We start from the raw sequence: 23,347 nt of genomic DNA on the forward strand, positions 1-23,347 counted from the left end.
AAAATGGATTAAAAGCGGTTTACGTGAAACAGGGCCTGAAATCCCCAATTAAGCTGCGGCAAATTTTGGCTCTCAACCTGCTGATGTTTACAAAATTACTTATTTGTAAGCCCGTTGGAGTAATCGTTTTTTTAACACAAAAAAAATAATATTTCATTAAAAATGCTTTGAATTAATACCCCAAAGTAATATAAATAATCTAATTTTGTTCATGCAGTTTTCCGGAATTTAAGCTTCAAAAATGTTAAATGGCTTATACATTTTAAATGAAGTTTCAATTAAAACACAATAAGGTTTCATCTGACAAAGCATATATTAAAATCCAGCATACAAGTTTTTAAGTTAATCTTCACATTTCTTTATAAATTAATCACAATTTGCCAAACTTCAGCTTCCGAATGCTCTTAAGCCTTAACTTCGTGGACGGGCTTGAAGCCCTCGAAGCATTCGTGCAGCTTCACGGCGGTCTCGCACTTGTTCTCGCCCTTGATGGATCGGCACTTGGCCAGGGCCTCCTTGGTCTTCTCCTCGCCGATGAAGGCGCCCAGCTTCTCCAGGACAACGGACTCCTGCAGCTCTCCGTCCTTCAGGGTTCCGACCTTCTCGAAGAAGCAGTTGGCGAAGCACTTGATGTTCTCGGTGGGGTTCTTGAAGTCCTTGGCCTTGACCTTGGCCTTCTCCTCCTCGGTCAACTTCAGCTCAGCTGCACACTGCTCGCCGTGCTGCTTGGCCAAAGCCTTCTGCTCCTCGTTCAGTTCGATGGGCTAAAATAAATATTTACAGAGATTTATTACTTTAAAAACTTTGTAAGAAAATTTCTATCTGGTTTGTCAACTCAATTTCTTATTAAATAAATATTTTAAGAGTATTGAGCCAAAGGTTCTTAATTAAAACCTTTTAATAGCTATATTAAATGTTTACAATAATTAATAATTATTCGATTTTAAACATTTTGGAATCCTTTTGGACTCCTTGGATCTTTTGAACTCACCGAGGCAACAGCCAGAGCCACAAACAGAGCACTCAAAGCGATCACAAAGTAGGTGTTCATGTTGAGAATAACTATGACTTGCTAGAACGTTTGGAGGAGTTCTGATGCCGGTTTGAAATGTGATCGCTGCTTTTATACCCTCATTCGCGGCCAATAAAATCCGGTTTCTCTTTATGCCCCCGGGCAGTGATCCATCTGAGCCCAGCTGATGTCTTTGGTTTTGTTTTGTTTTGGCTTATGTTTTGTTTTGCACTCTCCCATTTCCCTTGATCTAGACCAAAAAAAAAAATTCCCTATTTTTTTTGGCATCTTGGGGTGTACTTTGGACTATTTTTGGCCTGCGGCCAGGTAGACAATCCGAAGCTATGGCCGCAATGAAAGCATGGTTCATTAAACCGCCTTCTCCGGCCGGCGAAATCGAATCAATTATACAAATAGAACGCAGACGTGGTACAGACAGGGACGCCTCAAGTGGTCTCGAGATCGGAGGTCGCTCGACTTACAATCGCAGACGGACTTCTTCGAGTCGGAGTTGGAGTTTGTGGCTGCTCACTCATTATCGCGGCACTCTATCAAAAACTTTCCACTGCTCCCCACTCCAGGTGGCAGAATCTCAATCCCAAAACCAAGCTAAAGAACCAACGACAACGCTTCATTCGGATTCTGATTCAGAAGATATATATCTGGGCGGAGGTGTGGCGCGTATTGAAAGTTGAGAAGCGCAAGGAGACAGACGACGACGGCAAAGTTTTTTCATTTGAATCCTATTATTTCAGCGTAGTTGTAATCTTATTATCCACGAGATGACAGCAAAATGACATTTAGAAAATTTCACGCTGTGTGAAATGTACAGAAAGAAAATACGGGAATGCAGGAAAGTCAGCCAAGCAGTGCGTGTGGTGGGCGGTGGGCGTTGGGTGGTTTTTTGTGGGTGGGTGGTGATAGAATCGAGCCGGAGTCGGAGTCGCAGTCGGTTGGAGCCAAAGTCGTGGCCGGATCCGGAGTTTCTGATTGGAACTGCGTACTGTGGCCGCACAAAGTGTGGAAGGGAGGGACGGGGGGTGGGGTCCTGGAAAAACCTTCGTCTACTTCTTTGAGTCGGGCGTGTTTTTCACAAGTTTTCCCACTGACTGCTGCTGTCGCTGCCTTCCTTTTAATTTCAATTCTGACATTTGTTTGTCTGCTGTCAAAATAAAGTAGCTTTGGCGCAAAAGAAATAAACCATAAGATTGCGATTGAAAATTTTCCAACCCACACACACACACACACACACAGTCAGAAAAACAGCCACCCCCTGACCACCGACCGCCTGAAACTTTTCGCTCTGACGCAATAATAATAATAAACTAAAGCTTGTTTGACTTCTCCGCAAATGCTTTGAAATCCTTGTGTGGTAATCTTAATTCAATTTGCTTGTGGTGGGGACAGTCGACTTGGCTGATAAACTCTGGCGTTACACATGCAAAGGACGAACCTCGAAATTTAATCTGAAAACTTTATCATAATAATGATTTTAGGGAGAGTGCATGATAAAAGCATTCTTTGAATGTTCACAGGTGGAGGAATTGTTTTTTTGTTTATTTTTCACTTTTTCCTACAAAGATTTAATTCCTGAAATAAACTGCAAAAGAAATAAAGTAAAATATTTGAAACAGCAGTTTGGATACTTTGAAATCATAAAATATTTTTTGACAGCAACTCCTCCATTTTACAAAAATATTAAAACTTTTCTCTTCGAAAATGGTCTGTCAGTTATTTATACATTTTTTTATACATTTTTATGGAAATATAATTAATTTTTCCGAGTTTCTATATTATTCTGTTGAATGTTTCCGAAGTCATTTACCAAGTCAAAGTGTAGTATTTGTTAAAGCTTATTTCTAATGAACATAGGGATGGCTTTCCCTATAGAGCACAAAGCAAACCCATGAAGAGCATAATCAGTCTGCGAAGTCCCCCTCCAAAGCCGCTCCCCTTCAGCTAGAAATTAAGTACAATTTTCATTTTAAATTAAGCTGCCACGGCATCCCCGCAGAGCAGATCCTGCTCAGCTTTCGACGTCATTAATCACCGCAGAAGCAACAACATGCTGGCCAAAGAGCATTTGTCAGGGACTTTTGGGTTACTTTCTTCGATGGGTGGGGGTACACCATTTTCTAATCGCCCCCATGCAAAAAAAAAACAACACAGAGTTGGAAAAAAGTTGCTCCCAAGAATCAGCCCGTGTACACATGTCAGTCGAAGGGGGAGGGGAAAATCCCCCCAACTATGAAAACTCCAGCCTGACGAAGGCCCACCTGTCTGAGTTTTATTTCTGTGAGAAAAATGGTCGCTAAATTTGCGTGAAAAGGCAAATAATTTGAAATTCCCAGGGGTTCTAAATAAGTAAATTTAAATTGCATTTGTATGCGTTCAAAATTTGTGCTCCTCCTTTCTACTGAGGGCTGAAAGGCAGGCGGTTTTTGGATTGTGTGTTTTGGCCACAGCAAGTTTTTTGTTGCCACCGTTGCCGTTATAAATTTGCGTGTCAAAAGCGACGAGGTGAAGGTTTTTCCGCTTTTTCTGATGTTTCGCATATGCGGAAGGAAGCTTTCCTCACTCCCTACCCTCCCTTACCCCCCATCACTCCCCCACTTTGCTGCGTGTCTATGTGTTTGGCCAAATGTTAATGTCCTTATCAGCGCTTCAGCATTTTTACATGTGTCCGCATTTGAAATATGCGGCAGTGGCAAATGTTTTTCTGGCACTTTGCATGCACCCAAATGAAGGAGGCAACCGGACTGGGGGATTTTCTTTTTGCCGCTCCTGTTGCCGCTTCCGTTGCAGTTGATGTCAAGTGTCAAGTGTCGGACAGTTGAAGTTATTTATTATAACGACAATTACGCCAAACGCAGGCCAACAGCTCACGTCAGAGGGTTCTGCGGGTTCCCTACGGCCATAATTACATTTCCCACGACTCCGGCGAATGGAAATTAGAAAATGCCGAAAAGCGGAAACGGAAGTGAAGCAACTTCGCTTCGGTCTGCAATGTGTTCTTTGTTATTGGCCCTGCCACGCCCCCACACACACACCTACACTCTCACACACACGCCAAGTCCTTTTATCGGAGCTCTGAATCCATCGTCTCAATCGAAATCACCCTATCCCCTCGGAATCGTTGAAATTTGCTAATGTAATGATGCTTAAAAGTGTTTCAAAGTATTTCTTTGCCTTGTTTATTTTTATTTAAATGCCAGCATGTGTGGGCTGTGTGAGGGGGCGTTTGATTGAATTGAAAATGCTTTGCCAAAAAATTTCCATTCGCCTTCGATGGCTGTCTGTTCCCGTCTACAAAGCCCGCCTCCCTTTAGCTCGTTTCGTATTCAAGGGTTAAGGCACGTTGCGAATAATTTGCTAAATGGCTTAAAGTATGTGACTGGTCGAATTGAAATGCTCGCCAGCCGCAAAAACATTAACAGTCTGACTGGACTTTGAGTTCGATTTCGGCTAAAACTCTATCTACGGTTTTTGGGGGAAGTTTGCATTGCACTAATGTTGTTTGCGTACTTTGATTGCTCACGATAAAATTAAATGTACATTAGCTACTCAAATGAATAATACGTTTTTGAAAGGGAATCCCAATTTGAGCTACTCGACTTGTCACGACCAGAAAGTAATTCGAGTGGGTTATTTAAAAGCATTCTCCCCAATTAATAGTGACGGCCATATCTTATCATCTTTCAAGTGCAAAGTTCGGGTTCAGTGTAATATTTGGGTACCCTTTCATTTTTTTATTATCTAATTAGGTTCCAAACGTTTAAACAAGATTAATAAGTACAAACAATGAGAACTGCGTTTATAGTAGAGGTAAAATTAAATTGTTCTTGAAATGAGTAACATTCATCGCTAGATTAAATAAAAATCTTGAATTCTTTCTCAAATACCCGTAAATCTTAAATTCTATGGTTGCGCAACTGGTTAGTCAGAATTATCGCAGTGAAATGCCATCTGCTGGCAGTTGCATTCAACCAGCTTTAGCGCCACTTGAACTATTCATTTTGAGCCACTCGAGCATGTCGATACACACACTTGTGGCCACAACCTCGGCTTCCAAGGACCCTCTCCTTTGGGTAAGTTCAATGCCATAAGTCGCTGTCTCCGACGGGGCTTTCTTTTTTACAGTGTTTTTGTGGCTCTAATTCCATGTGTTCTGTGGGCATATTTAACGAGCGCCTGCTGTGGCACTTCAGCCACTATAATATGCCAAATTAAAACTTTAACTAGCGCGCCGAGAGTCCTACAGCGTCAGCATAAAGAGCAAGTGCAGCAGCAGTACAGCCAGCGACAGACTGTCATCATTATCATTAACAGACACACACACACACCAGGACTCACTTTCGCACCTTATCCTGCGCTTAATACACCGAGAGAAAAATGAGAAAATTTATTTCAGTAAAAATGGTCAAACGTAATTGAGAATAATAATAATAATAAAAATATAATAATTTTTACAGTATACTTTTAGTCTGCATTTAAAGAAGTTTGAAAACTTAAAAATTTCCTCAGCATACTTTTTGGGCACCTTTATAAAAGATTTGAAACCTCTTGACATTTTTTGTCTTTATTTCAAGAGTAAGAAATAAGAATTCTTAGATTTAATAAGTATCTTTCATCATTATTTTATCATACTTAGTTTTTAAAATTTTTTAAATTTTAAGTCTAATGTTTGGTATCATTAAAGACTTATAAACTGCTATTTTTTCCAGTGCTTCTTTGGTGGTGTTATTGTCGCTGTAGTTGGCACTGAAGTGGCCGCCATGAAACAGTCGCCCAAAAGTGACAGCGTCGGTGGAAAAGTGGGGGAAAGCTTCACGATGAGGTGCAGCTTCCGTTGCAGTTTGTTTTTCCGGCTCCTCGCAGACGGCTTAGTGGCACAAGCATCAGAATGTGGACGAGTATGTGTTTTTTTTGTATGTGTGTGTTTGTGTGTGTGTGTTTGTGTGCAAGTGCATCCGATGTGAGTGCCGCATAAAAAACAAAACGAAGGCGTTAATCTTTCCAACAAACCTAGTCCGTCTACATAACTTTGCTTGCACTTTGGCCTAACATAATTTATGCACTGCAACTAGGCGGAAACTATGCGAAAGGGGGCGTGGCAGCCGCCTTGTAGCATACGTAATTACACACTTCGGGATAATGCCAGGGCTTTAGTGGCAGCCACTTTGCATCATTGTGAATGTGAAGCACAGGAAATGAAGCAGGAAAGGCAAAAAACAATCAAGAATACTGAATAAATAAAGCCAGGAAATTGTATACAAGAGCCGACAAGAGGCATTATCCCTGTGTCTCCATGGAAAACCATTCAGGTGTTGAGAAACTAAAGTCTGTCAATTGAATGTTAAGATGGCTCTGAAACGTAACTACTTTTTGAGATAAAATGTTGCAGGGTCTTACAGTTTTTGAATTATTTGCCATTTGGAGTTTTATGCTTAGAATAGGTAACAAACAAATTGAATAAAATATTGATAGAAATATATAACGCACTTTATATTCTGTGCATCAATCATTTAAAATACATTTTTAAGGCGGTTAAACATAAATCAAAACATTAGTTATTGATTGTTGACTTTGTATGCCCAACTTTAGAGGTTTGATTGACAACAAATCTTTATTAGTAGAGATAGCTACATCTTATCAGCACTTAACAAAACCGTTTTTGGACTCAACTAGTCGAAACAATAAAATTTCGAGGGTTCTACATTTTACGACTTTCCTTGCAGCAGAACAATCAAATTTTTCTACTATTGACATCCAAACCCTTGAGCTTTGTTTGAAGCACTAACTAAACCATAGAATTGGCTCTCCGATTTTCCGAATTTCACTCAATATAGCAACGCATGCGCAGCGTAGTACGGGATCTGAACGGTATGAAGAAAAGTGGCGCCAGTGTGCCCGGAAAATCTCACTTAATTTATTCTCTGAACTCTCAGCTTTGGCCATATCCTCTCTTTTTAAGCCTCTTACTTTGGCCAGCTGATGGCCCGAAGTTACTGCTAACATCGCCTGAAAGCGTGCTTCGGTTTTTCCTTTCAGGTTTTCCCTTGACTGATTTTCCGTGCTCCTCGTGAAAATGCCTTGGGTTGAGTTGAGTTTTGGGTTCCGCATTTCGGGGTTGGGGGATTTTTCGGGGTTGGGTGACCGGGAGCAGCGACTCTTTGTTGCTTTTGTTGCCACTCTGCTGCCGCTTCTGCTGCTCCTGCTGCTCCTGCTGCTTTCAATTCAATTTTTCGCCAGCTGTTGTGCTTAATTTGAACTTTAAGCATTTTCCTTGTTGTTGTTTGGGTATTTCCGGCTTTAATGCGGCGCCCATTTCTGCGGCTGGGCGACAACAGCTCAATGCGAATGAAGAGTGAAGAGTGAGCAGCCGATTTACCAGCATTGAGCAGTCCTTTGTGGGTCAACCAGTCGGCCTTTTAACCGCTAATGAAGACTTATTTCGCAAACGGAGCGACGGCAATGCACTTATTTATGGTTAGGCCAGAGTATTTCCCATCCGAAATATGGACCGGTTGACAGTATAAATAATGTGTTCCTTTGCCAGAATTTATGGCACTTGTATGTCTTTTGGTCTTCGGCATCCACTTGGCTGCTATAAATTAGAGAGCCGACCAGTCCAACCTGAAATGCGAAGTGCGTGTGTGTGGCTCCAGGATCTCCACCCCCCTTCCACCCACTCCCCCTCCCACTCAGGCACACACACTCGTATATACACACACACACATGCCATTCCAGACACGCAACAAAACACACAGATACGATTAGTATTGGAAAGCAACCGCCGTGTGGCAGCGGCTTTTGGGGTTTTAAAGCGTTTTGAGGTGACACATAATGATTAGCCAGCCATTAATTGCTTAGCACTCGAGGCACTCGATTACACTAATTAGTCGGCTTATTAACCCAAAATAGACGCAGCTTAGTGAATTCCTTTGGCCAAATGATTGTATTTATTCCATCCGAAATCCTTAAAACTACTTTGCTAAATTCCGTGTTAAATTCTTATGAAATTGTGCAGCACAGGCAACATGGTCTTGGACCATGGTGAGGTGGTCCATGGTGATGTGGTGGTCCATGGTGCTGTGGGCCTCCATGGTGGGGTCCACCATGATGAGGTGGCCCACCATGTCCATGTCCTCCGGGTCCTCCAGGTCCTCCGTGTGGTGGTGGCATTTTTCAAATATTCTTTTGTACTTCGATCAACGTGCGAATGGATCCAACTCTTATAGGCAACTAAATCCCCATTGGCAGTGAAAATCTAATCAAGACTCCGCTTATAAAGATAGCACCTATCTAATCTCTTTTGTATAACTTACTAATCGATAGACTGGTTTGTTGGCACAAACATTGGCATATTATCATGGCCATGGCGATGAGTAAGGCCTTGTAAATGCCTGGAGAAGAGTTAGTCATCGGAAAAAACATGAGGAAAACCCCTCTGAGGTACCCCAAAAAGATAAGCATCTGAGCAATTTTATTTTAAAGCTAATCTATGCGGAGGTGTGCCCAATTTTATGAAGGTTTCGTGAAAAAACGATAAGATAAAGCTCTTGAAATAACCAAAAACTACTTGGAACTTTACTTTCAACCTTTTTTTTAATCTTACCATAAAACTTGAATAGTTAACAACGCGAGAAGTAAAAGCTTTACAAGGCTTTGATAAAGAATACTATTTTTATTAGAATTAATAGTTGGCAAGTTTGGCAAAAAAAATAGATAAGATTAAGCAAACAAACAATTCAAAATTTTGCTGAATTCCGGGATTTATAGAGGGCACCAAATCGATCACCATTATTCTACAGAATTCCAGATAAAAGTTTTTCAAATGTTCTTGGAATATTTGGCTAATAAGTTTTCACTAGAATTGATACTCAAATTGTACTTTATTTACTGCCTTCCAATTTTAGTGATACTCCATTTACTGCCATTCCGATTCCAACTTTCCATCGTACTGAATTTGTCAAATTGCCCACCAGATACATTGGTATACTGCAGAAGCCTCCATGCAAGTGGAGCAGTTTGATTTTAATTCGTGATTAAGCCACTCGTGGCCATGTAACTATTTACTTTCCTCATGACATGACCCAGAAAGGCATTGCGAAAATTCTCCAGCCAAGTGCAGGCCACTTTGCAAAAGAAAACGGAAGGCGAAAGAGCAATGGTTTGGCTTTTTGAATTCAATTAATTTTATCTGCATCAGTTTTCCTTTATAATCGCATCAGAGGGCGGCTCACATGCGAAACGGAAAAGGCAAAGGACGTTTCCCGAAAAAGGACCGCAGCTCGTAAAATGTATAAAGTCATTGCGAAAGCCAATTTGTATATCAGCGTTGGCGGCTGGGGCCCGGCGATTATCAAACTGCGAAACTTACTTAAAATGCCCTCAAAAAGAAAGGGGAGTTGGGTTGCCTGTTGGGTGGTTGGTTGGGTGGGTGGGTGAGTGGTTGGTGGGTTGAGAATTGGGCCCGCTTTCATGGTAACAATTACATTTCACAGATTTTCGTTTTGGGGTCGCGTGTGCCGTTGCATGTTGTTGGTGCGGTCGCATTCGCGTCCGCTTTTCGCGTCCTTTATTTCGGGCTTAAAGGGGCTTATATTATCGCCGGTTGGCCAAAAGGGAAAACCGGCGGCAAGCGAGTTTCCACTCAGCTTTCGGCTGATGGGCGACGTCTAAATATGAGAATGTTGTGTGAAAATGTTTAAAATTCACGCGAGCCTCTCCGAGCGCAAATGCTTAGCACGCCATAAGTGTCAGGCAGTCAGGATTGCCTGTGGTTTTCCCAGTGTATTTTCCACTGCCTCTATGCATGTGTGTGTGTGTGTGTGTGTGTGTGTGTGTTAGTGTTAGTGATTGTGTGGGTTTTTGCCCTGGCCAAGGAGTGGCCACTTTTGCATACCTCCCCTGAAAATGGCGTGGCGGGCGCTAAGAAAGGAAGTAAATAGTGGAAAAGGCATAAATAATAGCAAATAATACGGCGACAATGCGCACAAATTTGCCGCTAAAGTGTAGTCATTGTCGGCTCCTTCGTGGCGCAAATGAAATGAAAAAAAAAATAGAAAAAGGAAAAGTAGAAAGAGTCCTGTGCGTGAGCTAAGCCACAGGACCTGCCTTAGCTTTTTGCATGATTTCGCTGTTTAAATTTATTACACATTAGATTTATGATCGCGTTGAGTTGCCCCTACACTCCCCCTACTCCCCCTTACTCCCCCTTACTCCCTCTTTACACCCACCCACCCAACACTTATCACTGCCCATTGTGGTGGCTTTAATTTCATTGTTACAACTTCTATTTGAACTGGGTGTGAAGCATAATTTATAGGTGGCCGTGTGGTGTGTGTGCGAGTTTTTAAGTGATTTCTTTCGCTCGGCTGCCACTGGGCATGCACAATTATTGGGTGGCCTGTGCCACTTCTGTCACTCGCCTTGCGGTTGCTTTTCCACAGCGGTTTTCCCTTGGTATTCCCCCGGTTTTCCCCTGGTTTTTCCCCCAGTTTTTTCCATTTAATCACAGGTTTTGGATAGCCTTGCGTGGCTTTTAAGCGCTTATTAGAAGTGTGACAGAATTCGAAGTTGAAGAGGAAACGGAGACGCCCATCCACTTGCCACTTCTATTTGCCACACACGAACGACCACTGTAATAATATGGAACAACTATAAGTTTTGCCTCGATATACAAATAGTTGGATGAACAAAGCTGTAAATAGTTGAAAACTTATATCAAAATACGAGAAATTGTACAAACATAAACATACAATTTTTTTAATCACCTCACCATTGATTTTACTTTCTTGCTTACTCTATACTTCTCTACTCTATACTGCTCACTTGTATTTTAACCTTTGTTAAATTTATTGTACTTTTAAGTTTTAATAAAATTTTATCAGAAATTTCCACTTAAACAGAATCCAGAAAGTGAAACTTTTACCAAGAAGGTTTTGTTAAAGGCGATCGTCAATACAAGAGGCCATCATGACTTCGATTGTGGAAGTGCCTAAATCAAATTTGGACGAGCCGTTGCCGCCATGGATGAAGATAGATTGGTCCGATGAGGTCCTCCACGATATTTACCGTGACTGGGGAGTCTACTACTCACGTCGCCGTCGGGAGAACTTCGCGTTGCATTATTTGAACAAGGCCCTGGCACTGGAGCCCTTGGATCATATGACCTTGTATAAGCGATGCCAGAGCAAAAGAAAGGCTGCTCAAATGCTGGGCGCTTTGGCCGACAGTCGAGATGCCGCCAGTGAGTATCATCACCAAACTTGGTTTATTATAAATAAATATTGGAATATTGGAATATTCTTTGAATTTTTACAGAGTTGGCCCTTAAGGTGGATGGCGAGGAGAAGGCCATAATAAACCTTGATATTTGTGACGTGCTATACGAGTTGAACCAGTTCGAAAACAGCAAGGCCGAAATGCACAATAATTTGCGAGTCTTTATTGGTAACAAGAGAAAGAGTTTCGAGCAACGTCAGTTGGTGGTGAGTATTTTATAAAAGATACCATATTATTGTTTCTAGTATTTAACAAAAACCTACTTCATCGATTTTTAATCCATCTTCTTAGGTGGATGGGGTGATAAAAGATGTAACTGGCGAGGCCATGTCGGAGTTCTTCACAAAGAACCTAAAGACGGTCAATATCGTACATGAACTGATCAGGGAGAAGGAAAGGATCGACAACCGACCTTTGTGGAAGGTTCTGAAGGAGCAGGGCAAGTGCGATGTGCAGAGTATCCCGGAGGTTCAGGAGGAGATGCTTTCTCCCATGGAGATTGCTCGCAGGAAGCGCGCCTTCAATATCTTCCACCAGTCATACATCAATGACTCCTGGATCGATGTGCTCTTCATGAAGATGCTCTGCAAGAATCCCACCCTTTTGCTGCCTCAGTGCAAGGAGTCTACCTATTTTCTCCACAATCTGTCTCAGAAGCAATACGACATCGTTCGCAAGTTTATGGTTAGCTAGGATCAACCGGGAGTTTTCCACTATCTAATCCTATTCCTGGATTTTCCCCCTCTTTGCAGAAAATGTTGCAGTCCAGGTGTCCTCTATATCTGGTCAACTACCTGAAGTATCGCAATAAAGCGATGTCGGACAGATATCGGGAGGCTTACCTGTTCAGAGTACAGTACCAGACTCATCGAAACATGAACCAGGCTCTGAAACAGATTCGAAAACTTCGCAAGGGCAAGAAGGTGCAGGTGAGTCAGAAGACATACCTGTAATACACCATACCATCATAAATTTTAAAAAATATTTTAAATTACTAATCCCTAGCAACTGGCCAAGTTCGTTGAGGAACTAATGGGCAGCTATGTGGTTCTAAAAACGGCTCGTGTGATGTGCTGGAAGTTCGAGTTCCTAAACGAAGTGTACAACACGATGGCTTTGGCTCTGGCCGAACAACTCCGAGTGCCAAAGAACTTCACGGCTCTGGGAAGCAATGCCATTCTCAGGTTGCTGCGTTTGCCAGTGGAAAGAGTGAAGGATTTCGTGACACTGACATTTGGAGATCGACAACCAGAGCCTGAGGGTAACGATGCTGCAACAATAAGGGCAAAGTACGAATGAGGTAGTCCCATAGTCAATATAAAATTCTAATTTATTATTACTCTTCCCAGGAAGCTCACCGCTCGCCTTGAGCATCGAATGATATTTGCAAAGTACTCAATCGAAAAGTGTTACTTGTTGCACCAGATCTCTCAAGCGTATTTGGATCAAGGACGTCATTCTGAGTGTGCTTTTAATGCTCGCAAGGCTATAAAAGGTAAACTTTTTGTAGATTACAAATAATATATATATTGTATGGTTAATGTATTATTTCTAATATTGATTTTTTAATACATAGAAAGCAAGAACTGCAATAGCTTCCTTTGGAAGTTTTTAAGCGTTGTGCAGATAGTCAAGGCCAATGCCATTCTGCACAAGTTGGAGCAGACCAGGGAGGCTCTGGAGGATGCCCTGCCCGTCGCCCATGCTCTCAAAGCTCCGGAGTTGGTACACTTTATCGAGATCTGCTTGGCGTGCAACACGGAGGATTCGATCAACAAGCGGGCCACCCTAATGCAGTCGCGGCGGGAGAGCAAGGCCGAATCTGTGGCCACCCACTCGTTGGTCAGCGCCCAGGAAAACGAGGGGAGCGGCCCAGAGGAAGCAGTGACTGCACCGGTACCAGAATAAATTTTAATTCATTATTTTAAGTTTCTTTTGTTTAACAAATGTTCTGGTGTAAATTTAAAGCCAAAATATAAGTATCTCAAAAACAGTATTATTTTAGCTCTTAAATATCAGTATTTTATTTGGTTTACAATTAGTTTTTAGCCGAAAGATAGCTGTATGCAAATTTCCCACCATGATTTAAGGTTTCTTGTGCCCTAAGCAATTTTTCTTTGACCCATGTGTGCGCATTAAGTTAAGTGATTTTCCTTATTATTCTGCACTTAACATTTCCATTTAAACTAAAGTTTATCCCACGTAAAGTTCGTAATGCATTCGCTATCTTCATGGCCAGCAATAAAATGGCGACGTGTGATTAAAACTTTTATTTTGTCCCACATTTTAAGAAAAGCGAGGCGCGCGAGACACACAAACGACGAATACCTGGAGAAAGGTGTCGTAAAAATTCTATCAACTCGATTAAATTATAACAAGTGGATTTTCATGTTTTTGTGCCGCATTTATGTGTTTTTATTGTGCTAATTTTATGCCAGTCCTGGTGTGGTGAACACCTCAAGGAGCAGCTCCTTGGGCAATTTCGGCCGAGAGCCGGCCCACACAAACGCACACACATACACACACTCATACACACACTCGACACACACACACACACGTGTGTGCAGATAGGCACCTGGCACCTGCAATAATACTTGGCACACATTTAGTGGCAGCATTTAGTGGCACACTGCGGTCTCGCAGCCAACGACGAAGTTCATTCTTGGGACATTTCCACTCTGGCTTTCCTTCTGCCGCCACACTTGCCAAAGTTTTTCGGCCTTCGCCCCCCGCCCCCATCATCCACTTGCCACCTTTAACCACCCACCACCCAACTGCTTGCCACCTGGTTCGGTGGCCTCGCTCGCCGGGCTTTTGTCTTATCAAAGTTTTTGGCGCGCATGTGTTTATGCCACAAATGGCACTTTTGCGGCAGCGCATTTTATATTTTACTGCCACTTTTCGCCATTTTGCTTTATCATTTTTATATGTATTGTGTATATATTATATGTGCGTGTATTTATATAGAAACAGAGCTGATAGGCTTGGTCCTGACCTCAGCTTAACCAGCCATTGATCTTTGGCCAACGCGGCGTATACTCTATTTGTCACCTTCTCGAAAAACTCCAGTGACTCTTGTTAACATTTTTTGTAGATTTTAACAATTTAATAAATTAATTTTTATTTTCTGTTTCTGTGCAGTTTTTATATGTTATTTTATCCTGCGAAGCTCCCGTTTATCTGCGAAAAACTGATATTTTCCCGTTTAAAACAATCTCCCACTAATAAATCTACTGAAACCCCATTAACCCCTTAGTTATGTTCTCCCAGTCGGAGGAAAGTAACGACTCAATTAGTCGCCTGCTTATATAGAGTAGAGGAGTTCAAATTGCCGCCTAGTTCGTTTTTATTATCCTCGGGGAGGAGCAGGAGCTCCGGTGAAAGGTATGCAGGCCAACTAATGACCCCGTATTTATATGACAGGGGAAAGTTTATAAATATTTATGGGCTGTGCTGTTGCTTCAGCTTCGAGCTGCGAATGTTTTTGTTATTGTTGTTGCTTACTTTCATCAAGTTAAAACTCATTTGCTTATTTTAAAATTCCGAGCAGGCGTAGTTTCATTTTTGACACCCGGCATTCGCCAGTTTCCCAAACCGATGTGCCCCATCCATTCCGTTTTAGGGATCTGCCGCACGTTGTTGCCATTGTCACGCACACACGTACTATATTTTTTACGCGCATATCATATTACACCCTCCCGAAGAACACACACACACACACACACATACACGCAGGGACATTCCCCTGGCTTAAAGGACCCAACCCCTTTCCCAAAACGGGGATGCTTCTGGGATCCATCGGGGTTTTTCGGGGCCCCGTCGAAGTAAATAGAATCACGTACACTAATTATCATCGCCATTGCACGAAGGGCGCTCAAAAATATATATTTTTATTAATTTCTGAAAGGTAACGCCCCTCCGAAACCCAACCACCTCGCATCCTGAATCTGCGGTGTTGGGTGAAATTTTTAATTGAGATCCCCGTTTTATGATAGCAACGAGGAACTATTCGCCCGAAATTGATGGGGCTGCCGATGCTGACGGGGGCCACTTGGATGGCTGGTTTCGAATGCAAAGTGCGTTCTAGGATATAGTTCTTAGTGCTCAGATAAGGTGGCATACATAATTAGCTGCCCCATTCGGCATTATGCGGCATTAGCGTGTTCAAGTTTCCCCCTGATAGTTTGTGTAATGTGACTCATTCAATTGATATAGTCATGGGGAAACGAGTGCAGCGGAATTGGGTGTAATTAAAGTACGAATTCTACTCCACGTAAATGGTAAATAAACATTAATCTAGAGTGCAAATGTTAGCTAACTTATAAAGTTTTCTAAATACAAAGTAAAAGTTGTTGTTTAGCTTTACATTTAACCCATTCAAAGTGCTCTTTTTATGATAGTTTGTAGATTTATAAAAAAAAATGCAATGACGTAGCTTCAGGTAGATTGCAAGTGAGATAAACTATAGATAAGATTTTATCTAACAAACAAGATAAAAATAATCAGTGGATTTCTATGGTTTTCATTGTTATGAAGAAATTACCCTGTTGATATAAACTGCAATACTTCCTTACAAATTTTACAATGAAACCATCTAATAAATTACCATCGATTTTTCGGGCCCTTATCGTAATGCTGGTAAGACATTCAAGGTACGACGACTGCGATTCGCTGGGTACTTCACACAAATCGCTCTACACTGATAAGGTTTCCAGTGTGGCATTTATCTATAGATAAGAATGTAGCGTAATAGGCAGAGATTGGCGAGAATATAATTTCAAAATCCATCCGTTATGACCAGTGCCAAACAAAACGCGAGCGGTGCAACAAGTCGTCTTAATCACAGAAAAACCCAAGTAACTAACAATCAGAATGGATCACCGAACTCGCGTTGTGGAGGTGGTGCAAGTGGCGCCCCAGCCGGCAACCACGGTGATCGTTCAACCACCTCCACCGCCGCCGCCGCCAAAGGATAATAGCTGCTGCTGCTGTCCTTGCTGCCCCTGTTGCTGTGGATGTGGCGATTGCTGTTGCTGCTGCACCATCATGTGAAGAAACAAAGGAGAATCAAAGGACCTCGGATCCCTTAATACGTTACGTTAAATTAACTTTCTATGTCTATGACGACCACACAATTCACACAGTTTTTTCGTGCAATAAAATTTTACGATTCGTTATAAATAACACTGTGTTGTGCTTCACACTCGACTCCCCTTTTGCGGGGGGCCCGCTGGTAACATATTGTCTTACATAAATCTCAATGCCAAAGGACCACATAATAATAAAAAGCCAAATTTAATAACACGCCACAAAAATTTGTAGTTTTATGGCGCCCGAGGAGAGGGACAATCCTTTTTGGCTGCAAATGCTCACCACATCATTTCAAAGTTAGTTCACATTCCGAGTTATTATTTATATGTTTCTCAATTTGCCAATAAAAGCGGAAAATGTGTCAAGAGTGCTGCCAACTTCGCTTCCATGGGCCTGCTGCTCTCATTTGATAAAGGATTTTATGACTCTTGGCTCTTGAATTGCAACCGCAGCGTCAGAGTCCTCGCCCCAAATATTTTGAAGAGGGTCCCCAATTGGGATGTTGTGTGTGGGGGAGTGCCACTGCGACGAGTGCGAGTGCGAGTACGAGTGCTTTTTCTAGTGTTGGCCTGCTCATTTAACATAATTTCTGGCTAGCGCTCTTCTTCGCCAAGCGTTTATCTAAGGCCCAAACAATATTACTCATACGCAACGTGATACGTCAGCCGGAAAACTGTGGAGCAGATATCTAAGTGAACTGAGTAAACGTAGTGAAAAATTAAAACACACAAACCAGTAAGAACACTATCTAAGCAGAATTAGATTTTTATTAAAACCTGTTTTTCTAGGTTTTTACTCATTTGTTGTCGAAAAACTGGCATAACTTATTCGATTTACAAAAATGGAAATACCTGTATTGCGGAAGTCGTATTTATCAAAAATTGGCGCGAAACTCGCGAACACAAAATAACAATCAGTTAAATTATTAAACTATTTATAAATAAATTTACAAAACATTTTTAAATTTATTACCTCTTTCCCGCAAGGATGGAAAGTAATAGTTTTCTGGCTGAATTTTGTCAAATAACCCTTTCTGCAAAGAGAAACTGGGTGTGTTTGTTCATTAATATCCAAAATTGCCCCACTGTATCTGATTTTTTTCAATGTTATTGGCGTGTACACAAATTCGTAATCAGGGCGGCTCATTGATCAAATGCTTACCGGCTTTAGATAATAATGAGTAAGATATTTCCACCAAACTGTCAGCCATTTGCGTTCGATGTTTCAGTTAAAGGCGCGTTACCGAGCGGCGTTCACTCAGTCGAGGAGTTTAGACCAGTTACTAGTCACTAACTAGCGATTCTAGTTAATTGAAATTAAGGAAGTAGGATGTACAACCCAGGCTACCAGGTGGACGTGATCGATCCGTATTATCAGACCCCCGTGGAGGTTATAAACGTAGTGCAACCTCCTCCACCCGTGGAGGTCATAATGCCGTCACCCATGTACAACCAACCGGTGGTGGTGGTGGAGCAGCCCTCCTACAACCAGCCAGGACCTCCGCCAGGACCAAGTGACGCCGAGTGCTGCATGCTGCTGGGAGCCTGTTGTGTAATGGAGGAGTGCGGCTTGTGTGTCATATCCTAAAGTTGTGCAATCGTGGAATACTTGATATAAATAAGAACTATGTAAAACCAAACGCTAAATATAGACTGAATTTAAGGATGACTAAACGGAGTGGTGATTCATGTTGTTTAAAAAAAGTTTTTCTGATTCTAAAGTTTTGAAAAATGTTAGAAGGAATCTTAACAGTGATTAGTTATTGTATCGTGTTAGTTTTTCTAAAAAAGTTGTATTTATTTATTTTACATTTAAATACAATAATGATATCATGCTGACAACAGTTTCCCGAATTATCGATAAAATACAAACAGCATAAAATCCGTTGTCTACTGATAACAGCCCTTTGATATTACAAATTACCGAACTTGCGCCCAATTGTAGTGCGTTTTCTGATTAAATGGGCTGGTGAAATGTTTTTCGAAAGTACCTTCCCTGCTGAACCTCACCATAAATATCAATAACCATAGATTTTAATTTCCTCTATCGTCAACGAGCAGACTGATAGATACGCTTTTAGCAAGCGGGGTTTCTTTCCTGTTTCCCACAGTGTTTTCTTCTTGTTGTTTTTTTGTTTTTTGGAACTGTCAAAGGAAATTTGCTGTGTTCGTATGGACACATTCATCCCTCTCTTCAGAGGGCCACGCCCAAGCCCATTTTCTTGGGTTTCCTTTTAATAAATATAAAGCGTTAATTTGCTGCATAATTGCGCCCTGCCACACCCAGGACTCGGGAGACAGGACTCGGGACTCAGGAAGGACCGACCCTTCGCGTTCCAGTTAAGTAGCGCAGCCTCGCACTCCATCAGCTCAACTCATCAGAACTCGGAACTCAGAACTCAGAAACCGGCTGAAACGGCGAAACATTGTCTATCCCCCCAACTGGGCTCCCTTTTCATGTCTTCAATGACAGTTATTTCATTTTTCTTGTTGATGTCTTTCCCTGCACTCATTAAATCAAGTTAAAAAGGCATATAGCACGCAGTTGCTGCTGATGTTGCTTGTTGCCATTGCCAAGCCATTGCCGTTTCCGTTGTAAGCCAAGCTGTTGAGTTGTTCTGGCCCCAACACTCTGTTGTTCTTGTGGCTGTCTTGGCGCAGTAAACAACAAACGACGACGACGACAAACAGCAAACAGCAAACAACAAACAACCAACGACAAAGACGCAGCCACGAAATTTCAAATAACATCTCGCAGAACTCCAGAAAGGAAACAATAAAGCCGATGCGAAGAAAGCGAAACTCCTCGAGTCGTTTGAGTCTCGACTTTAATTATAATAACTTGGGTACGGCATCGTCGTGTTTTTTGACATCCTGGCTGACTTTAATGGCTCTACCGCAAATGGGAAAACCGAAAAACACCTGACAAGCAGCTACTTTCAGTTCGCCGAATGAAGTTACGGCTCACATTCACCTCTAATATTGCTAAATGGTTCAAAAAATAGCTGCAGCTACTAAAAGTAATTTGGTGTCGGGAAAGATAGCTTTTTGTAAATGTTTCCCAGGGGAAATGGCTGAGTCACCTGTCTGATATAAACTCTATATTAACTTGCATGGTTGAGATGGCAAAAGCAAGTAAAGGCTGGATTGTTTTTCAGAACTTACTCTTCACATTTTGTGCTACAAAAAATACAAAGGATTTATTGGTCCTTGGGGAACGTATAGTCTTCTCAAGAATATACAAAGTGCAATATCTCAATGCTTTAAAATATTAAAAAGTTAAGGTTCTCCCTTAAAAGTATTATCCGGATTCAATTTAAGTTCAATTGTAACTTAGAAAACCCTATCATTTACAGCTCTTCAATTAAACATTTTGATTGATTACCACCAACCGATATGATATAGATTTGCCCGACTTTTCAAAGCCTCTTAGAGTCAACCCTCGAGTTGCGCTGCAAAAAACTTGTAATAATGGAGTACAACTGGCAATGTAATGCATATTTCGTGTTTGCCACGCAATGAGGACAAACCAAAACCCATCCTGTTGGCCAGTCACCCACCCAGAATTACACCCACCCACGGCGTCCCTTTTCAACCACCCCAATTGGTGGTGTGTAGTATATCTTCTACTTATAGTTGAGCTTGTTGCATTTCTTGCAAGTAATTTTGTTATGAGTTTTTACTGTTTCGGGGCAGTAATCCTTATAAATGAAGCAGCAAATTTGATGCTGCGTGCAACGTGCCCTCGAAGGATCGCCTTCTAGTTGATTCCCCCCTATTTACCACAGTTAGTTGACTTAATGCATTCGCCTTCGTCTCGTGCTAATACACGTTAATATCCTCTGAGCTATGAAACTTCGCTCATTTGTCAGGATTTAGGGCAAGAAGGCCGGCCAGAAAGGAAGTCGCTGGACACGGGAAATTGCAATTGTATGCCATTGTGTTTGTTGCCTTTGGCTTTTGGCAATGATGATTTATTGGGAAGGCACGTGAGACCGCATCGGGGGGTGGCGGATAGTGGGCGGTTTGTTGCGCTCTGGCTCATTAACTTCCAACTAACTGGCTCATTAAAAATTAATCCGTCATGGGACCCCCGTATCGATGGCCCACTGTAAGCCCAGCTTGTTAGCGTCAGATCGGCTTAAAAACGCTTGAGAATAGGGGAAAAATATCTATTAAGCTCTACTTTGAAATCAATCTGAAGATTGTCTGGTTACTTGGGGATTTCTCTTTTTGGCAGGAATTAACACATACTGTTCTTAATTATCCTTTTTAATTACTGAACATCGAAAGATTAGAAAAGAAAGCGGTCATTAAAATTAAAAGGAGGTTGGGAGGTGTTTCTTTACAAATCGGATAGGAAAATGCAGTAATTTACTTATTATACTTAATTCACGTTATCCTTTTTCAATGCATACAAGGTTCCATAATTTAAGATCCTGCTACATTATGCAGTATAATAGGCCCTTATCCATTTGTATAAAGTAAATAGAAGGTCAGATGGTGGACCTCTTACATCTCTTGCCAACCGAAACACATTTCATCTGAAAAGAAAACACTTCGTAAAATGGAAAGGACCTGAATGCCAGCATTTGGCCACGCATTAAGACACTCAACCCAGTTGCATTTTTAACCGTTTGTTGGTGGGTCCTTTGTGGGACATCACCTGGTCTGAAAGGGAGCAGGAAGAGGGCGAGGGGAGGGAATGGGAATGGGAATGGGCACTGACCCGCCAAGTACCGTTCGACTCCTTACTGCCGTCCGTCTCGCTTCCACTCATTCATTTTGCATCGTGTCAAGTGCAAAATGTGCAACGCAGGAGACAAAGCAACCGCATTCTGCAACCTTCCCTCTCACCGCTCTCTACCCTTCTCCCTCTCGCTTTTTCTGTTCCTCTTAAAATAACGGCACTCGCATTGTGTCAGGCGAAATAACGGTAAAGGACTAAGGCGAAAAGCACAACACGAACAATAACTTCTGTGTGACACATTTGGCAATGCGTTTTTAAACTGGCGAAAACAAAACGAATGTGGCAGCCGCAAAACAGAATAGAGCAGTGGAAAAGTCAGCGGCAAGTGGCAAAAAGTTTTAGCCTTTTATTTTTCGTTGAGGTTTTTTCCTTCTTTTTTTTTAATCTTTTTTTTTGCATCTTGTCCTCGGCACTGAATTGCACTTAAAGTCAGCACCAGTTAAAAACTTTTGGTAAAAACTAAAATAAGAAGAGGAAGCCATGGGAAAACTATTGCATAGAGTGCGAAAGAAACAATTGAAAACTTTATTGCTTTTGCCTTTTTCACTTTTTCACTTTTGTTCGCAAGTATGTTGCGTCACACGGAAAAGCCGTTGACAAAAACCCGAATGTGATCAGCTGCTTAGGCGAAAGGGAGACGGCGAGTGGCATTTAGCTGTTGGCCAAAAAGAGAGCACACTAGCTCGAAAGTTTTAGAGCTTTTTATTAATTTTATAACTGTGCTGCGGAAGCGGAAGAAGGACGAAGGACTTGAAAGGATGCAGACGAGCGAGGGCAAAAGGGCGCCGGGGGAGGGGGAACGGAAAAACTCTCAGCAGCTGCGGTCAACTGGGGAACTGCCCACTAATTGGCCTTGTGAAAATATTTGCTACGCTTATGAAAACAGTTGACCGCCGGCAGCCCCACGACCCTTGAAACAGAAATGACACCCACAAAGGACGAGTGGCCCCAAAACAGTAACACTCACACATGTGCATAAATAGGCGACACATGCACACACACCACCATAAGGCGAAGGTTTATGGGGGAAAAAACTGTGAACAAAAATCACTGTAAAAAATTCTATACTTAAAATTAAAATTCTCGAATCAGATTATTTAGCAAAATAAATAGCTTAAAAGAATTTATATTCTTAACTGAGAAACGTAAATATCTTTCCATAAATACAAGTTATGCTAATGTAGATATTAAGGAACACACTTTTCGGAATTTACGCATGAACATAATTAGAGTGCCGGCCATGTAGCCACTCGCAGGCTCACACTCCGGCGAAAACGGGTCCTGGGTAAGCCAGTCCAATCACAGACACATGCCGGGCCAGCCGCAGGACCCTGCCACTCCCCCCGTGACCTCTCCCCTTGACCGGCCAACACCGCAATTTTTGTCAACTGAACTAATTAATTAATTGTGGGCGGCCAGCGTGGCCTTTCAGTCGAGACCGAAGCGAAACGGACCGAGGCGACCCCGCCCACTGCCCTCCGCCCACTTGCTAACTGACCGGCAACTAATTTTTATATTTATGAGGCCGGGGGACTTTGGCCTACTGCGTCATAAACTGTGGCGCTTTGTTTACTATTGTTGCTGTTTTGTATGCATGTGTGTGTGCGTGTGTATGTGAGTGTTGTCTGTGTGCCCCGCAGCATCCCCCTTGAACCCACCGCCCACTTTCGCCCATTTAGGGGACATTTTATCCTTGCCGCAGACTCCATGCCGTTTGGCCAACATAAACTTGCATGTTCAAATTTTTAGTATCTTTGTGTGATTTCATGCGTTAAAGCAGAATTTTTATTTGCTACCCGTAAAGACAAACAGTTTCAGGACATTCAGGATATGGGAAGGAAATCGGATTTGGGGGTTGGGCCATCTCGTTTAATTTTCATGTCGCGTTGAAAGTTTCATACAAGTATTTATGGCATATAAATGAAATATTTGCGACGAGGGTGAAATTGGGCAATGTTTGCTAATGAAGGAGTTCGATTCGGTTTTAAATGGTTAATTGGTCTGAGGATTTCGTGATGAAGGAGGGTTTTCCTTCGAGAGTGGGATGTTCGTTGAATACTAAGAGTCTGTCTGTTTCCATTATCAGATTGGGTGTTCTTATTGTTTCTTAAATTAGATTGTATAATTAAAATAGCTGGGATTGAAGTAGGGTTTGGTTTGATTTTGCAGCTTTTTAAGATATACATATATTCTTTTGTTTGTTGC

At 41.9% G+C, this 23,347-nt stretch overlaps 3 protein-coding genes across 3 annotated transcripts; 2 read left to right on the forward strand and 1 right to left on the reverse strand.

Annotated features, from left to right (window-relative positions):
* Window positions 1-294: 294 nt before the first annotated feature.
* Window positions 295-1,111, reverse strand: LOC108094777 (general odorant-binding protein 56a). Its single transcript, XM_017195550.1, has 2 exons — window positions 992-1,111; window positions 295-764 (listed from the first exon to the last, which is right to left on the reverse strand). Exons 1-2 carry the CDS (start codon window positions 1,049-1,051, stop codon window positions 405-407), a joined length of 420 nt encoding a protein of 139 aa, XP_017051039.1. The 5' UTR covers window positions 1,052-1,111; the 3' UTR covers window positions 295-404.
* Window positions 1,112-10,835: 9,724 nt separating this feature from the next.
* LOC108094965 lies at window positions 10,836-13,298 on the forward strand. The gene is made up of 7 exons (XM_017195828.1): window positions 10,836-11,267; window positions 11,342-11,508; window positions 11,594-11,986; window positions 12,055-12,231; window positions 12,308-12,591; window positions 12,652-12,797; window positions 12,879-13,298. Exons 1-7 carry the CDS (start codon window positions 10,994-10,996, stop codon window positions 13,208-13,210), a joined length of 1,773 nt encoding a protein of 590 aa, XP_017051317.1. The 5' UTR covers window positions 10,836-10,993; the 3' UTR covers window positions 13,211-13,298.
* Window positions 13,299-17,642: 4,344 nt separating this feature from the next.
* On the forward strand, window positions 17,643-18,056 carry LOC108094811 (uncharacterized protein YBR056W-A). Its single transcript, XM_017195582.1, has one exon. It carries the CDS (start codon window positions 17,723-17,725, stop codon window positions 17,978-17,980), a length of 258 nt encoding a protein of 85 aa, XP_017051071.1. The 5' UTR covers window positions 17,643-17,722; the 3' UTR covers window positions 17,981-18,056.
* The last annotated feature ends 5,291 nt before the right edge of the window (window positions 18,057-23,347 follow it).

This window comes from Drosophila ficusphila, unplaced genomic scaffold (genome assembly GCF_018152265.1).
Source record: "Drosophila ficusphila isolate 14025-0441.05 unplaced genomic scaffold, ASM1815226v1 contig_414, whole genome shotgun sequence".
Classification (NCBI taxonomy): Eukaryota; Metazoa; Arthropoda; class Insecta; order Diptera; family Drosophilidae; genus Drosophila; species Drosophila ficusphila.